Below are 18,001 nucleotides of genomic sequence, written 5' to 3'. Positions count from 1 at the left end.
GAAACACAAACTTGACCAAGTTGTTAGGGGTCATCCATTTATGATGTCCATACGTGGGGGGAGGGGGGTCTGAAAAAAAACTGACTTGTGGACGCATATGGACTGTTATAAGGATTTGGGGGGGGGGGGGGGGGGTCCAAAATCCAAAAAAATTGTGGACTTCATAAATGGATGACCCCTTATGATAGGTCTGTACTGAGACCCTAAACATTAGTCATTACCCAATCAGGCCATTAATTTAATTAAATCACCAACAGGATTTATAAATTCCATGGGACTTGTAAATATTTATAAAAAAGATACGGAAAATACTGTTTTAGAACTGATTTAACGGCTATTTTATTACTATGCAAGGTGTGTGTAAGACTTGTCTTGTATGTTTCAGCGCTGTATTCACGTGGACCAACCTACTGGTGGTGGTAGTAGAGCTGGACGGTAATGAAAACGAGGCGCTGGACCTTGTTCCACTGGTCACTAATGTTGTTTTAGAAGAGCATTACCTGATAGTGGGTGTTGTTGTGGTCGTCGACCCAGGGGTCATCCCCATCAATTCCAGAGGAGAGAAGCAAAGGATGCATCTGCGTGACGGCTTCTTGGCTGACCAGCTTGACCCTATATATGTAGCTTATAATATGTAATAGCACTGGCCGTCTTGAACCTATACATGTGCTTATAATATGTAAAGAACACTGACATAACTGGCCATCCTGATGCTATATGTAAACACACATCCGTTTGAAAACATTGACAAGCTAGATCCTCATTATATATGTAACACATATATATATACTTATAATATGTGAAAACGGTGTTGACATAAACAGCTGAACTTGAGTTTACATTATGTGAATATGTATACTGATCCGTATAGTTTTTACTAGGCCATGAGTTGAACAGCGTGCCAATTTGTACATTTTTTATTTTTTGAAGATCAAGCTCATTAGATCCATTAACATTAAAGCCATGAAAAATTACTCACAATTTAAAAATTAATTATGTAAACATTTATTTTCAAAGAAGAGGGATCCCATGATTTTTTTAATTAATGTTGTGTCTAAAGATTATTTAATTAGTAGTAGTTTTTGATTGCTATTATTGTATTATCATTAAAATATATAAAGATTAAAAAGTAATTTTATAATGCTGAGGTATTTGTCAAATGATGATTTGTAAATGTAAGTCAAGTTAATGTTTAATCTACATTAGCTAGCACCACTGTAACATTAATTTATGATGAGTTACTTACTTTTTTTTATATTATAGAACAAATATCTTACTGAAAGAGATTTCAAGTAAATTACCACGATCCCTGCTAATATAAATAACAAAGAACTTTTGTTTTTAGCTACAAAATTAGTTGTGGAGTGTGTACATTTTTTACATGTTAACTAGCTCAAATAGAGTAGGTTTAATAAAGACTGGTTTAATTGACAGCTTTCCTCAGGAGAAAATTAAATTTTTAAGCTTAGTACATCACAATTTCTTCTCTTTTTCAACATCTACACAATACCCTGTTAACTTGCTACACAACACCTACCCCACACACACTATCCTATTTCAACTGTACACATTATCCTATAACAGCTCGGTACACTTTTTAAGCACCAGCACAACACGAAACTTTGTACACTCCCCCAACTTCCATCCATCATTTATTAAAAAACTTGTTAGCTGATCTCATTTTTTTAAAAAGTTTCCAAATCCCCTCACGTCTGTGTTTGATCTAAGCTACACTTAACTTTACATCCTGTGTTTCACAACAGAAGAGTATGAATCCTGAGTTAGCTGACTTTTATTTTAACCTAAGCAATAACATTCTTTTACACCACTGTGGTTTTGTTTTAAAGGACCACCTTTATCAATTCTCTTGTCCATGTTATTGTTTACAATTTTTTTTTTTTAAAAATCGCATGGATTTTTTTTTCTGTGATTAAATGTTTTGTTTTGCTTGTATATAGCTGGAGTATCTCGACATAATGTATGGAATAGAACTTTTGTACGCTCATGATTGTTGGAAAGCATTTTGTTCATATGTATGATTGTTGATTTTTTTTTTTTAATCAGCACACATTATGTACATAAAATTTAGTTGTTCATGATCAATTTAATGTACCTGTACATAATTTTAACAAAAAAAAATTTTTTTTTGCATTTCCTTACTGCAAAGAATGATAATTGTATGTGTTTTCACATACTCGTGTTTAATAAATGACCCATTCTTAACTGGATGTATTTTTAATAAATTTTATTAAAATCTCATTAAAATTCTTCAGATGATGTAATTGTGTGATTCAAGTAACTAAGGTCATCAATAATAAATCATGTTGATCACCCATCTAGTTTTGTTTATAAGATCTTAACACTTATCTAAGAAGATACCAAAATATCATTCTTGCCTTATATAAGGCATGTCATTTGTATCTATAAAAATACTTTGCTAAATGTTTTTTAAATTAATGAATCGCTAGTAATTAATTGTTGCTTGAATTATTTATAAGCTTAGGGTTGGGATGCTTGAAAAGATGACAAAAGTCTTGAACTTTCTTTTTAGACAAAAAAAGCACAAGAAAGAGTTCAAATTTGCCTTTTTGGGACTCAACCATTTTTTCTTGTTTTTCCCAACCAATGCAAAAAAAGCTTTGCAAATAAAATTGTAACAAGGGAAAAAAGTCTTTTTTGTAAATATTAGGTAGATGAAAGGAAGATATGCAAACTTGTGTTAAAAAAAATCTATGTGTCTGTCTCCGTTCACAGCTGAGCTATAACCTCTGATTTTTCTCACTGCAGGCACACAAACATAAACACTGGCTTATCTTTCCCTAACAGCATTTACTTATCAATGTATTTTTTTTCTTTCATTCAGTTTTAAACTCACATTGCCTTTCTGTATCCTAGCAGTATTATTCTACTGGAAAGAAAAATATGTATACACTGGCACAAAAAAGGGTTTGCCTATTTTTCTCGTAGTCTGTGTGATAATTGTTTATTCAGGTATTGACAAAACAGAAACTAGATCTCCTTTTTCCAGTTGTCTGAGGTACAAAAATAAAAGTTCTTATGAACTAAAGAACCAGACTTTTGTGCAGTTAAATAAATTACTGTTACCACCGCTTTTTTTATTTTCTAAAGAATACATTCACAATCACATTATACTTACTTTAAAAAACAGTTGCCGTTCTTTTTCTTTACTTAAAAACCAATATTACTTTTTTACACAATTTTTAATCTTCCTCATTTTTTTTCTGGCAGCTTATTGGAAGCTTGATCACATGTATTATTTTAAGCCAATGAGCTAGAAATATTCTGTAAAAGAATTTTTTTTTCTACATTTTATCAGCACACATTAAAATAACTATGTTAGTCTTAATGAGACAAGTTTATTCATACATTTCTAATCAAATCAAAAACAGAAATTCTACTAAGGCTTTGTCTCTGAAACTATATAAGGCACTTCCGTCATTCTATATGTTGTATGTTTGTACAAAAAAAAATCATGTGAAGAAACTGTCACATAGTGCTGTCATATGTGTTTTAAATTATGTAAATACAGAAACTCTGTCTGCCTTTGGAGCTTGTTTACTTCAGTTTTGTTTATTATATTTTTACAGCAAAAATAGACTGAAGTGGTCATATTTGTATTAGTGTAACAATTTTAATTCTATAGTCCAAATCTTCAAATACAAGACTTTTTTGATCAATAAACATCTTCCTGCAGTTCCACTGCCATATCAGTTTTAAAAATTTGCTTAGTTTTGCTTTTCTGATTTTTTTTCTTTTAGATTAATTTTGTTTTCTATTTTTACATGAAAAAAAGTTTATTATTCTAGATTAAATTTAAAATCTTTTTGTTTATAAGTTTAAAAAAATTATTTTCGGTGAATTTTGCAGAATTGACCAGACACACTGTGCAATATATTCAACTGGTGAAATTTATTTCTTATTAAATAGCAACATGAAAATAGGAGAAAGAATTCATGTAAAATAAGGGATGTAATCAAGGCTTGTAATTTATTAGGGTTTAACCTAAAGAGAAAAATTGACAATTTATAAAAAAAAGAATCTTTTATTCTGCTTAATTCATTTAAAATGTTTCTTTTTTTTTTGTGTTTGTTTATTTATAAGTGTACATAGCAGGCTATTATTGAATGAAAGTAAATTAAAATATGTTGTGCCAGGTTGTAACATTGTTTGTGGTTACCATTGACAACCAATGGAAGGTGTAGTATCTATAGCAGCATGCTAGTCTTAACATGAGAGATTGGACATTTGACATAACATTTGTAGAGAGATAAAAAAACCTTTCAGAACAGCATGCATGTGGTATGTTTTGTTTTTACTGGACATGAAGTAAACCATAATATAAAAAAAAACTATTGTACTAAATGCATGCTCGCTAAGAAGGGTAACAATTAATATTGTGATGTCGTTTCTTTCCTTCTGATTCATATGTGTAGATATTTTTTTTAGCAAGCTTAAGTGTGAGGAAGTGATGGCTTGTTAGTTATGATATTCCAATCGTACCTTGGTCTGTATCTCTACATAGCATAACTCTAATACTAGCTTATTTATTCAGCCCAGATTGAGTTTGCTTTGGGTTTTTTTTTTTTTTTTTTTTTTTTACTTTTGATTCTGTACCATTATTGAAAAAAAAATTCACAAGTCAATTTTAAAAATTTATTTCACTTATGTTTCTGAACCTATATTTATGATTAATTTATTAAAATTATGTATTACTTGACAATCTTGTCTTATAGAAGAAAACATTTTTGCCTTGTTTTATTGATCTTATGTCTGGTAGGTACATTTTTGCATGTGGTTTGTGGTTTTTTTTTTTAAAAAACATAGTTTGAATGAAGGCATTATGAATTGCTACAATTTTTTTACATTATGGAATTTAGACTGTTCTCTTCATAATATGAATACTTGAATAAATCTGTTTTTAAACAAAGTTTGTGTCCATGCTAGTTATTATGTTTAATAGTGTGTGATTTTGACAAAACTGGAATCATTAAAAAAAAGGTGTATAGCGATTGCTAAAGGTGGCCCTATTTGAGAGCGATTTGTACCTTCTTTTCTTCGGTTGAAAAGCAAGTTTCATTCTAATATTATTTAAGTTAATTCAGGAAAATTGAACTTGAGATTGGGGTAGTTTATTCCTACAGAAGACAAATTTTCATAATCATGTTCCCTTTCGTTCCTTGCGGAGCATAGGGACTCTGTTAAAACATTCCACTCTCCACTCACTCTTTTTCAGCTGTTCCCAGTTCCTTCCTATCCTTTCAGCCTCCTCCAGCATGCTACGTCACCATGTCTTCCTGGGTCGATCTCAGCTTCGCTTGCCCCAGAGGTTCCACTCCAGCCTTTTCTGGCTCTATTGCCAGTGTCCTTCCTAAGCATGGGACCGATATATTTAATATTAATATATATATATATATATATATATATATATATATATATATATATATATATATATATATATATAAAATTAATATTTAATATATATAATAAAACCAGTTTCTTCCAGGTATCTCTTGGGAAGGGGGGAGGCCTCGTAAAGTCATTCCTAAAGCGATAGATAACAATATTCAATAAAAGAATTATATATATTTCTCATTGAGACGGTGCTGTTAGAGAGAATTGCCAATGACTGCTAGCCTGAAAGGACGCAATTGAACTACACTATCCTCGGTATATATATAAAGTATGAGGGGGGGGGGGGTGCAAATCGAATGTTTGAGGGGGGGTGCAAATCGAAAGTTTGTCCCCGGGTAAAAATTGGAACCCCCCCCCCCCCCCCCCCTTGAGACGATCCTGGCTACGCCACTGACACTATCCCATTATATGTTTTTAAAAAAATCTACTTCATCTGCCACATGGACCACTGGAGTTGAAAGGTTAACCATTATTTATTTTTTTTATAAATAATCATTAAGAAATGCATTCCCGTTTGTAATTGATCTACAACACGTTTTATCTCAACGTATACTTTTACACCTGACATCAAATTTAGCTCCCTTCGCCTCATTTAATGGTACAATTTTCATTAATTCATACGATTCATTGCTACCTGTGTTAAGAATAGTTAAGATTTACTAAAATAATGACCGCTTTGCCCCATACTCATAGATAAGGCCTACCTGTAAACTGTAAACCATTGATAAAAAGGGAGATAACTAAATATTACGCATCCACGGGGGACTTTAATCGCATTGGGTTGCGTGCCCATGATAACAGGTCGGCTTTCTAAGGGACGTAAATCACATGAGCTTGACAGAAACTGCGTTCGGTTTACTATTTTGTGAATCACATCCGCTCCCAAAACACCTTTTTTAAAAAAAAATATCTTGTGAAGATACGACGTGGGGAATTCTAATGACGCACGTAGATTTTGTATTTTGATACATAGCTATTTATAATTTTATAAGTGGGTTTGTTTATAATTTTTAAAAATCGTGTTTTAAATTAATAATTAGCAAATCGTAAGAATACGCCTAAACCTTTCAGTAACTACTACCTAAGGGGGTCGTCCATATATGACGTCACACTTGTAGGGGGAAGAGGGGGTCCGTAATTTGGTAACGGTGTGTGATGTTGGAGGGGGGGGGAGGCGATGGTCAGATGGTGTGACGTTACACTTTTGCATTATAAAAAAGCAATGTTAGAAAACGAATTTTAGCCGTTATTTCGCGTTTTAGATAACGGTTTTTAATGAATTGTAATAGGAATTGACGTTATTTTAAGGGGATGTTCTGGCTTTTTGTGACGATGTGTGACGGAGGTGGGGCTGGGGGGTGGGGGAGGAGGGAAATCGTACAAAAAAAGCGTGACGTCATTTATGGATGACCCCCTAAATTGTATTTATCATTTTAATGAAATTAAAAAAAAATTAACATTGATACGTTGGGTGGTAACATTTTTAAGAGTCAAAATAATCTTCCATGCTTAGCTTTGTTAAGTGGACGCTTTTTTTAATAATTATTTTTCATTTTAAGAAGCGACGTGAAATATTAAAAAAAAACAGGAACGGAGCTTTTTTAGACACGAGTGAAGGAATGACGTAATAACTTTCCCCACACATGGCAACTACAATTCTAACGAAAATAATCCTGTTTCTCATCGTTTCTTTTTAAAGCACATAATGGCCCAGCTTAATATAAATCTTATACCACACCCCTCCCCAAATCAGGTGTGTGACTTCATTTACGATTTCCCCTAAGTATGACGAATTTCGTGGAAATTTGTCGAGCAGTGAATTTATGGATAAAAATTTGTCTAAAACAAATAATTTGTACATGGAAAAAAATATTTTGAATTTTTTTTATAAATTGTCAGACAATGAGATTTTGAAGAAGAATTTTAGCTTAATCGTTAGTTGTTTTGTTTTTTTTTAATTTGTAAAATCTAATCATGTGTTTCAAATGTTACTAGCCAATTTTTCTAATTTAAATTAATTCTTGAAAAACAAAATGGACCCATGTCTGTATTTTCAATAGCAAAATAAATAACTAATTTTAAAAAAAAATAATCCCACAGCATATGCGCATGTGGATAAACCTACACGTACACCAGGCAGGAAATGCACGCACGGCAAAGGATAAGACATAACGTCAAGATAAGATGTGCAGGGAGCGACCGAGAAAAGGTAGACAACACCACGACGTATTTTAGCATCTTGCCGGCTAGGGTTATCTCCTTCAACCGTTATTTACCTGCCCTTACATACGTTCTATAGGCGTAAACATGTTTCGTATTGAGTCTAAATTCTTGTATCTAGAAAGAATAAATTTCTGAAAGATAAATTTTAAGAAAATGTCATATTCATAGAAAACGCTCGTCCTTGAAAAATAGTTAATCTTAAAAAATAAAAATTTGACACAATTTTAATGACATACGTATGTTACATGAACTGCAAGATCAGCTGAGCCATTAATTGGTTTAAAAAATACGATCATAGATCATTCTAATCATAGAATAACGGCTTGGAGTATTTCCTTACACTTTCAAATATTGTTTCATACTGGAAAAACATGTATCAGTAGAAAAAAAAACTAGATATATGTTACAACGAGACTGAACATGGATTCGAAATTCTGAGAGATAACCATTACACCATGGAACCTTTACTGCTTCGTCTGAAGGTTAGATTCCGTTTGTATAATTATATATCAAAACAAAATTGGAGTAAGAAAATTAACATTCAATAGGTTTTTTTTTATTAGTCATTGGAAGCGAAAGAAACGAAAACTAAACACTATTGTTTTTGAAGAACAAGCGTTTTACAGTAAAACTATTTTTCTGTGTTCTGCTTCTGCAACAGATAGGAAAATGTAAGCGTATAACTGTTGCTAATGGTTACGTAGAAATTTTGGAATTTTAGTTTTCTTAAGGTAATACTCATTTATGTACAGATATCTGTTTTTTGTGTGTATATATTTGATTTTTTTATCAATCCCATTACTTTAATAAGTAAGTATATATTAAGCATAGTTAGGTTAGAATAAAAGTGATATAAGAGACAATTGAGCAAACGGCATACTCTTATAGGTGAAATATGAAAATTGTAAATAGTTGGACTTTAGGAAGGCCAAAATTCATATCCACGCGTTTTAAGCTATTCCTATGCATGCAGATGAAAAATGACACTTGGCAAGAATATAATACAATGGATAAATATATTACTTGTATTAGCTAAATTAATAGATTTAATCTTCAACAATTCAATCCACAGAAGCAAAGTAAATGAATTTCATTTACATGTAAAAATGTTGAAAAACTAAGGTTCCACCGAGACTTGAACTCGGATCGCTGGATTCAGAGTCCAGAGTGCTAACCATTACACCATGGAACCTGCGTCACGGTTAAGCGGTTGTATACACATGTTGTCTCATATTTAGTCGGAAATAGCATGCGCTTTTCTCGCTTTTTCTGCCCCTGAAACAGAGTGAATGTACACATAGTTAAAATGAATGTTGAGTCATTCACATATTTAATTTATCGTCATCATAATACAACATCAAGCTATTATATTTAATTTCTGATTTAGATTTAAATTGTTTATCCTTTGCTGCCCACCTTATAATAACGTTTAGAGCTAGGCGACTGTTTATTAGAGTATGACAAAGTTGAAGGTAGTCTTACTAGTAAAAAAACAATTAGGTTCATCGGATGATAGTTTGTCATTACCATCATAAAATAACAACATTTTTTTCATATGCTCTGTTAAAGAAAGAAATGCTAGCAGAGTCAATTATTATTTGACATTGTTTTCCATTTAATTTTTCTAGCCCTCGTACAACTTCACACCTGCTCCGTTTATTTAGAAACAAGACATAGACGATTGCTTTTTCACTTGTCTTCTATTTTCCCTCTCAGTTTACACGGGCTGGGGACCGTCACAGAGTACATAGTACCGTGTGGCCTGATTAAAAATATGGAAGACAGTGTTGGTCATTTACTGTCTCCCCCACTCGTTCATACCTTTGCAACCAGATGTCTCGCAAGATGAAAGAGAGAGAAAAAAAAAACAATATAATTAATAAGCAGAAAAGTATTTAAAGTCATTATTTACTAAAGTGAAGGGTAACAATTCATTTCTATGTTTCTAAATATTTTACCTTGTAATTGCAAAATATAGTGCTAGATAAATCTAATAGCAAAAAAGAATTAAAGTGCAGAAAAGATTAACGGTAAATAAAAAGTGCAAATAAATATTGACTTACATTTTTGTGTGTCTAATTTCAAAACCTCAAGAGTACCTGGATCTTACAAGCCATTACCATAAGCCATATTGACCAATCAAAGTGCATTTATCCATTCCACGTGGAAGTTCATCTCTTTTACTTTCTCCAGCATGGTGATGATATCAATCCTTGCCTCTGGTTCCTGTTGCAGCATGGCCGTCAAAATATACCTGAAAAATACATTTTATTTCTAAATCAAATTAGAGTACATACAAAATAAATTAATTCTCAAAAGTAAAAACTTAATAGCTAATGTAGATCAAATATTTTGATGTTAACTAAAAACAATGGATTCTACTCATGCAACATGCAAATTTAAAAAAGAAACAGTCCGAAAGCACGGTACCTATAAATTTGAGGAACATCCGGGGAAATATTCAGCTCATCCAGGTAATTGTATTCTGTCATGGAGTTTGGTTCCACTCGAAACAGCATACACCAGACGACAGCACCAAGTGAGTAGACGTCCAGTTTAAAAGGGTCAATTTTTCCGTTACCGTGCAGTTCTGGTGCCATGAAGGCCGGAGTGCCGCCAATCTTTGCACTGTGGTCTTTGGCTTTTTCTACCACAAAGGAGAGCCCAAAGTCTGCTAGGACTGCGTGTCGCTTATCATCTAAGAAGACGTTGGCTGGTTTGATGTCTGCATGGACGATTCTTTTCTTGTTGAGGTAACGCACAGCGCAAGACAGCTGTATCATGTAAAGTGCAAGGTGCTGAGGGGTGAGTTCTGAAAGTCTCTGAGACAGCGTTCCGTTTCTACAGTAAGGCGTGGTTATTGCCCAGTAGTGTGGGCATCGTACGGCCGATATGAGCTTGATGATGTTTGGATGGTCCACTCCCCACATGGCCTTGACCTCCTGCTCATGCAGCTGTTTATTCCTGTCGTCGTCTTGGTTGAGCATTGAGAACATTTTCACTGCCAGCCTGTATTTCCGAGTTTTAGACGTGGCGAGAATAACTTGGCCGCTCATGCCCTTGCCGATGACCGGACCACGCTTCAGTTGAAACCGATCAAAATAATCTTCATCCAAGTCCAGCAGTAAAGCCGTGTGTGGTGCCATCGATTCGGCCATGTCGAAAATTTGAAGACTTGTATAGGTAGTGGGGAAAATAAGTTTAAGATTTTTTTAGATCTGTATTAAACTATAGATCGAGTCAGAATGACAGCGATCTCGTACAACTAACTAGCTAATATAGCCCACACAAGTTACCCAGGTAGCTTCTCCACATTTGCGTTCAATTAGTAATTCACATACGGTTCTGTGATGTACCGACAAAGGACACCGGCGGCAAGGACAACAATGGTCGCTGATCAAAGAAATCATTCGATAAAAAAACATGGGTAGGTAACTCTCATTCACAACTGACCGCAGGTCACGAAAGGCGGCGGCGGCGGCGGCTGGTATGATTGAAGTTCGATCGTTCGAGATCAGGGGGAATAATTCCAACGAAAAGCTGATCGCGCGTTATCGGGCAAGTAAAATTCGCTAATGGTTACATAGAAAGTTTGGAATTTTATTTTACGGTAACACACACTTATTTACAGATTTCTGTTTTTGTGTGTGTATATATTTGATTTTTATCAATCCCATTACTTTCATAAACTAATAAGTTATTCATCATTCATTGCAGCATATCCAGCACACGGAAAACTTTCAAACTTGGCGGGAAAACATTGCTGAATTTCAAATTAAAAAAAAAAACAAAAAACAACACAATATACATGCAAAAAAAAAGTAGGTTCCACCGAGACTTGAACTCGGATCGCTGGATTCAAAGTCCAGAGTGCTAACCATTACACCATGGAACCTATGCTGGCAGCCGTTTGTAAAAACAATAAATCGAAACATATTTATGTACTTAGAAAACTAACATGCAAGTATATATTACGCATAGTTAGGTTAGAATTAGAGTAATATAAGAGACAAGTGAGCAAACGGCATATTCTTATAGGTGAAATGTGAACATTGTAAATAGTTGGACTTTTGCCTAAATTCATATCCACGCGTTTTAAGCTATTCCTATGCATGCAGATGAAAACGACACTTGGCAAGAATATAATACAATGGATAAATATATTTCTTGTATTAGCTAAAATGATAGATTTGATCTTTAACAATTCAATCCACAGAAGCAAAGTAAATGAATTTCATTTACATGTAAAAATGTTGAAAAACTAAGGTTCCACCGAGACTTGAACTCGGATCGCTGGATTCAGAGTCCAGAGTGCTAACCATTACACCATGGAACCTGCGTCACGGTTAAGCGCTTGTATACACATGTTGTCTCATATTTAGTCGGAAAGAGCATGCGCTTTTCTCGCTTTTTCTGCCCCTGAAACAGAGTGAATGTACACATAGTTAAAATGAATGTTGAGTCATTCACATATTTAATTTATCGTCATCATAATACAACATCAAGCTATTATATTTAATTTCTGATTTAGATTTAAATTGTTTATCCTTTGCTGCCCACCTTATAATAACGTTTAGAGCTAGGCGACTGTTTATTAGAGTATGACAAAGTTGAAGGTAGTCTTACTAGTAAATAAACAATTAGGTTCATCGGATGATAGTTTGTCATTATCATCATAAAATAACAACATTTTTTTCATATGCTCTGTTAAAGAAAGAAATGCTAGCAGAGTCAATTATTATTTGACATTGTTTTCCATTTAATTTTTCTAGCCCTCGTACAACTTCACACCCGCTCCGTTTATTTAGAAACAAGACATAGACGATTGCTTTTTCACTTGTCTTCTATTTTCCCTCTCAGTTTACACGGGCTGGGGACCGTCACAGAGTACATTGTACCGTGTGGCCTGATTAAAAATATGGAAGACAGTGTTGGTCATTTACTGTCTCCCCCACTCGTTCATACCTTTGCAACCAGATGTCTCGCAAGATGAAAGAGAGAGAAAAAAAAAACAATATAATTAATAAGCAGAAAAGTATTTAAAGTCATTATTTACTAAAGTGAAGGGTAACAATTCATTTCTATGTTTCTAAATATTTTACCTTGTAATTGCAAAATATAGTGCTAGATAAATCTAATAGCAAAAAAGAATTAAAGTGCAGAAAAGATTAACGGTAAATAAAAAGTGCAAATAAATATTGACTTACATTTTTGTGTGTCTAATTTCAAAACCTCAAGAGTACCTGGATCTTACAAGCCATTACCATAAGCCATATTGACCAATCAAAGTGCATTTATCCATTCCACGTGGAAGTTCATCTCTTTTACTTTCTCCAGCATGGTGATGATATCAATCCTTGCCTCTGGTTCCTGTTGCAGCATGGCCGTCAAAATATACCTGAAAAATACATTTTATTTCTAAATCAAATTAGAGTACATACAAAATAAATTAATTCTCAAAAGTAAAAACTTAATAGCTAATGTAGATCAAATATTTTGCTGTTAACTAAAAACAATGGATTCTACTCATGCAACATGCAAATTTAAAAAAGAAACAGTCCGAAAGCACGGTACCTATAAATGTGAGGAACATCCGGGGAAATATTCAGCTCATCCAGGTAATTGTATTCTGTCATGGAGTTTGGTTCCACTCGAAACAGCATACACCAGACGACAGCACCAAGTGAGTAGACGTCCAGTTTAAAAGGGTCAATTTTTCCGTTACCGTGCAGTTCTGGTGCCATGAAGGCCGGAGTGCCGCCAATCTTTGCACTGTGGTCTTTGGCTTTTTCTACCACAAAGGAGAGCCCAAAGTCTGCTAGGACTGCGTGTCGCTTATCATCTAAGAAGACGTTGGCTGGTTTGATGTCTGCATGGACGATTCTTTTCTTGTTGAGGTAACGCACAGCGCAAGACAGCTGTATCATGTAAAGTGCAAGGTGCTGAGGGGTGAGTTCTGAAAGTCTCTGAGACAGCGTTCCGTTTCTACAGTAAGGCGTGGTTATTGCCCAGTAGTGTGGGCATCGTACGGCCGATATGAGCTTGATGATGTTTGGATGGTCCACTCCCCACATGGCCTTGACCTCCTGCTCATGCAGCTGTTTATTCCTGTCGTCGTCTTGGTTGAGCATTGAGAACATTTTCACTGCCAGCCTGTATTTCCGAGTTTTAGACGTTGCGAGAATAACTTGGCCGCTCATGCCCTTGCCGATGACCGGACCACGCTTCAGTTGAAACCGATCAAAATAATCTTCATCCAAGTCCAGCAGTAAAGCAGTGTGTGGTGCCATCGATTCGGCCATGTCGAAAATTTGAAGACTTGTATATGTAGTTGGGAAAATAAGTTTAAGATTTTTTTAGATCTGTATTAAACTATAGATCGAGTCAGAATGACAGCGATCTCGTACAACTAACCAGCTAATATAGCCCACACAAGTTACCCAGGTAGCTTCTCCACATTTGCGTTCAATTAGTAATTCACATACGGTTCTGTGATGTACCGACAAAGGACACCGGCGGCAAGGACAACAATGGTCGCTGATCAAAGAAATCATTCGATAAAAAAACATGGGTAGGTAACTCTCATTCACAACTGACCGCAGGTCACGAAAGGCGGCGGCGGCGGCGGCTGGTATGATTGAAGTTCGATCGTTCGAGATCAGGGGGAATAATTCCAACGAAAAACTGATCGCGCGTTATCGGGCAAGTAAAATTCGCTAATGGTTACATAGAAAGTTTGGAATTTTATTTTACGGTAACACACACTTATTTACAGATTTCTGTTTTTGTGTGTGTATATATTTGATTTTTATCAATCCCATTACTTTCATAAACTAATAAGTTATTCATCATTCATTGCAGCATATCAAGCACACGGAAAACTTTCAAACTTGGCGGGGAAACATTGCTGAATTTCAAATTAAAAAAAAACAACAAACAACACAATATACATGCAAAAAAAGTAGGTTCCACCGAGACTTGAACTCGGATCGCTGGATTCAGAGTCCAGAGTGCTAACCATTACACCATGGAACCTGCGTCACGGTTAAGCGGTTGTATACACATGTTGTCTCATATTTAGTCGGAAATAGCATGCGCTTTTCTCGCTTTTTCTGCCCCTGAAACAGAGTGAATGTACACATAGTTAAAATGAATGTTGAGTCATTCACATATTTAATTTATCGTCATCATAATACAACATCAAGCTATTATATTTAATTTCTGATTTAGATTTAAATTGTTTATCCTTTGCTGCCCACCTTATAATAACGTTTAGAGCTAGGCGACTGTTTATTAGAGTATGACAAAGTTGAAGGTAGTCTTACTAGTAAATAAACAATTAGGTTCATCGGATGATAGTTTGTCATTACCATCATAACATAACAACATTTTTTTCATATGCTCTGTTAAAGAAAGAAATGCTAGCAGAGTCAATTATTATTTGACATTGTTTTCCATTTAATTTTTCTAGCCCTCGTACAACTTCACACCCGCTCCGTTTATTTAGAAACAAGACATAGACGATTGCTTTTTCACTTGTCTTCTATTTTCCCTCTCAGTTTACACGGGCTGGGGACCGTCACAGAGTACATTGTACCGTGTGGCCTGATTAAAAATATGGAAGACAGTGTTGGTCATTTACTGTCTCCCCCACTCGTTCATACCTTTGCAACCAGATGTCTCGCAAGATGAAAGAGAGAGAAAAAAAAAACAATATAATTAATAAGCAGAAAAGTATTTAAAGTCATTATTTACTAAAGTGAAGGGTAACAATTCATTTCTATGTTTCTAAATATTTTACCTTGTAATTGCAAAATATAGTGCTAGATAAATCTAATAGCAAAAAAGAATTAAAGTGCAGAAAAGATTAACGGTAAATAAAAAGTGCAAATAAATATTGACTTACATTTTTGTGTGTCTAATTTCAAAACCTCAAGAGTACCTGGATCTTACAAGCCATTACCATAAGCCATATTGACCAATCAAAGTGCATTTATCCATTCCACGTGGAAGTTCATCTCTTTTACTTTCTCCAGCATGGTGATGATATCAATCCTTGCCTCTGGTTCCTGTTGCAGCATGGCCGTCAAAATATACCTGAAAAATACATTTTATTTCTAAATCAAATTAGAGTACATACAAAATAAATTAATTCTCAAAAGTAAAAACTTAATAGCTAATGTAGATCAAATATTTTGCTGTTAACTAAAAACAATGGATTCTACTCATGCAACATGCAAATTTAAAAAAGAAACAGTCCGAAAGCACGGTACCTATAAATGTGAGGAACATCCGGGGAAATATTCAGCTCATCCAGGTAATTGTATTCTGTCATGGAGTTTGGTTCCACTCGAAACAGCATACACCAGACGACAGCACCAAGTGAGTAGACGTCCAGTTTAAAAGGGTCAATTTTTCCGTTACCGTGCAGTTCTGGTGCCATGAAGGCCGGAGTGCCGCCAATCTTTGCACTGTGGTCTTTGGCTTTTTCTACCACAAAGGAGAGCCCAAAGTCTGCTAGGACTGCGTGTCGCTTATCATCTAAGAAGACGTTGGCTGGTTTGATGTCTGCATGGACGATTCTTTTCTTGTTGAGGTAACGCACAGCGCAAGACAGCTGTATCATGTAAAGTGCAAGGTGCTGAGGGGTGAGTTCTGAAAGTCTCTGAGACAGCGTTCCGTTTCTACAGTAAGGCGTGGTTATTGCCCAGTAGTGTGGGCATCGTACGGCCGATATGAGCTTGATGATGTTTGGATGGTCCACTCCCCACATGGCCTTGACCTCCTGCTCATGCAGCTGTTTATTCCTGTCGTCGTCTTGGTTGAGCATTGAGAACATTTTCACTGCCAGCCTGTATTTCCGAGTTTTAGACGTGGCGAGAATAACTTGGCCGCTCATGCCCTTGCCGATGACCGGACCACGCTTCAGTTGAAACCGATCAAAATAATCTTCATCCAAGTCCAGCAGTAAAGCAGTGTGTGGTGCCATCGATTCGGCCATGTCGAAAATTTGAAGACTTGTATATGTAGTTGGGAAAATAAGTTTAAGATTTTTTAGATCTGTATTAAACTATAGATCGAGTCAGAATGACAGCGATCTCGTACAACTAACCAGCTAATATAGCCCACACAAGTTACCCAGGTAGCTTCTCCACATTTGCGTTCAATTAGTAATTCACATACGGTTCTGTGATGTACCGACAAAGGACACCGGCGGCAAGGACAACAATGGCCGCTGAACAAAGACATCATTCGATAAAAAAACATGGGTAGGTAACTCTCATTCACAACTGACCGCAAGTCACGAAAGGCGGCGGCGGCGGCGGCTGGTATGATTGAAGTTCGATCGTTCGTGATCAGGGGGAATAATTCCAACGAAAAACTGATCGCGCGTTATCGGGCAAGTAAAATTCGCTAATGGTTACATAGAAAGTTTGGAATTTTATTTTACGGTAACACACACTTATGTACAGATTTCTGTTTTTGTGTGTGTGTATATATATTTGATTTTTATCAATCCCATTACTTTCATAAACTAATAAATTATTCATCATTCATTGCAGCATATCCAGCACACGGAAAACTTTCAAACTTGGCGGGGAAACATTGCTGAATTTCAAATAAAATAAACCCAAAAAACAACACAATATACATGCTAAAAAAGTAGGTTCCACCGAGACTTGAACTCGGATCGCTGGATTCAAAGTCCAGAGTGCTAACCATTACACCATGGAACCTATGCTGGCAGCCGTTTGTAAAACAATAAATCGAAACATATTTATGTACTTAGAAAACTAACATGCAAGTATATATTACGCATAGTTAGGTTAGAATTAGAGTAATATAAGAGACAAGTGAGCAAACGGCATATTCTTATAGGTGAAATGTAAAAATTGTAAATAGTTGGACTTTTGCCTAAATTCATATCCACGCGTTTTAAGCTATTCCTATGCATGCAGATGAAAATGACACTTGGCAAGAATATAATACAATGGATAAATATATTTCTTGTATTAGCTAAAATAATAGATTTGATCTTAAACAATTCAATCCACAGAAGCAAAGTAAATAAATTTCATTTTAATGTAAAAATGTTGAAAAACTAAGGTTCCACCGAGACTTGAACTCGGATCGCTGGATTCAGAGTCCAGAGTGCTAACCATTACACCATGGAACCTGCGTCACGGTTAAGCGGTTGTATACACATGTTGTCTCATATTTAGTCGGAAATAGCATGCGCTTTTCTCGCTTTTTCTGCCCCTGAAACAGAGTGAATGTACACATAGTTAAAATGAATGTTGAGTCATTCACATATTTAATTTATCGTCATCATAATACAACATTA

The 18,001-nt window shown here is 35.1% G+C and overlaps 4 protein-coding genes and 6 non-coding genes across 10 annotated transcripts in view; 1 reads left to right on the top strand and 9 right to left on the bottom strand.

The window, feature by feature from the left end:
• LOC131938324 (disco-interacting protein 2) overlaps window positions 1-4,948 on the top strand; it is a 49,237-nt gene extending 44,289 nt beyond the window's left edge. Inside the window, exon 40 of the mRNA XM_059296331.1 lies at window positions 386-4,948. Within this exon, the coding sequence (XP_059152314.1) occupies window positions 386-638 (253 nt within the window). The 3' untranslated portion in view covers window positions 639-4,948. The remainder of the gene's footprint in view (window positions 1-385) is intronic.
• A 3,828-nt stretch (window positions 4,949-8,776) lies between these two features.
• On the bottom strand, window positions 8,777-8,848 carry Trnaq-cug (transfer RNA glutamine (anticodon CUG)). The gene has a single exon. It is a non-coding gene; the product is annotated as a tRNA-Gln (tRNA).
• Window positions 8,849-9,795: 947 nt separating this feature from the next.
• LOC131938348 (uncharacterized) lies at window positions 9,796-10,814 on the bottom strand. The gene is made up of 2 exons (XM_059296352.1): window positions 10,087-10,814; window positions 9,796-9,910 (listed from the first exon to the last, which is right to left on the bottom strand). Exons 1-2 carry the CDS (start codon window positions 10,812-10,814, stop codon window positions 9,796-9,798), a joined length of 843 nt encoding a protein of 280 aa, XP_059152335.1.
• A 665-nt stretch (window positions 10,815-11,479) lies between these two features.
• Window positions 11,480-11,551, bottom strand: Trnaq-uug (transfer RNA glutamine (anticodon UUG)). The gene has a single exon. It is a non-coding gene; the product is annotated as a tRNA-Gln (tRNA).
• Window positions 11,552-11,920: 369 nt separating this feature from the next.
• On the bottom strand, window positions 11,921-11,992 carry Trnaq-cug (transfer RNA glutamine (anticodon CUG)). The gene has a single exon. It is a non-coding gene; the product is annotated as a tRNA-Gln (tRNA).
• Window positions 11,993-12,939: 947 nt separating this feature from the next.
• LOC131938347 (uncharacterized) lies at window positions 12,940-13,958 on the bottom strand. The gene is made up of 2 exons (XM_059296351.1): window positions 13,231-13,958; window positions 12,940-13,054 (listed from the first exon to the last, which is right to left on the bottom strand). Exons 1-2 carry the CDS (start codon window positions 13,956-13,958, stop codon window positions 12,940-12,942), a joined length of 843 nt encoding a protein of 280 aa, XP_059152334.1.
• Window positions 13,959-14,619: 661 nt separating this feature from the next.
• Trnaq-cug (transfer RNA glutamine (anticodon CUG)) lies at window positions 14,620-14,691 on the bottom strand. The gene has a single exon. It is a non-coding gene; the product is annotated as a tRNA-Gln (tRNA).
• Window positions 14,692-15,638: 947 nt separating this feature from the next.
• LOC131938346 (uncharacterized) lies at window positions 15,639-16,657 on the bottom strand. The gene is made up of 2 exons (XM_059296350.1): window positions 15,930-16,657; window positions 15,639-15,753 (listed from the first exon to the last, which is right to left on the bottom strand). Exons 1-2 carry the CDS (start codon window positions 16,655-16,657, stop codon window positions 15,639-15,641), a joined length of 843 nt encoding a protein of 280 aa, XP_059152333.1.
• Window positions 16,658-17,321: 664 nt separating this feature from the next.
• On the bottom strand, window positions 17,322-17,393 carry Trnaq-uug (transfer RNA glutamine (anticodon UUG)). The gene has a single exon. It is a non-coding gene; the product is annotated as a tRNA-Gln (tRNA).
• Window positions 17,394-17,761: 368 nt separating this feature from the next.
• Trnaq-cug (transfer RNA glutamine (anticodon CUG)) lies at window positions 17,762-17,833 on the bottom strand. Its single transcript has one exon. It is a non-coding gene; the product is annotated as a tRNA-Gln (tRNA).
• Between the last annotated feature and the right edge of the window lie 168 nt (window positions 17,834-18,001).

The sequence above is a fragment of the Physella acuta genome, unplaced genomic scaffold (assembly GCF_028476545.2).
Source record: "Physella acuta isolate Inbredline_101_S28 unplaced genomic scaffold, ASM2847654v3 ptg000242l, whole genome shotgun sequence".
Taxonomy (NCBI): domain Eukaryota; kingdom Metazoa; phylum Mollusca; class Gastropoda; family Physidae; genus Physella; species Physella acuta.
This window is presented reverse-complemented; position numbering and strand designations above follow the sequence as displayed.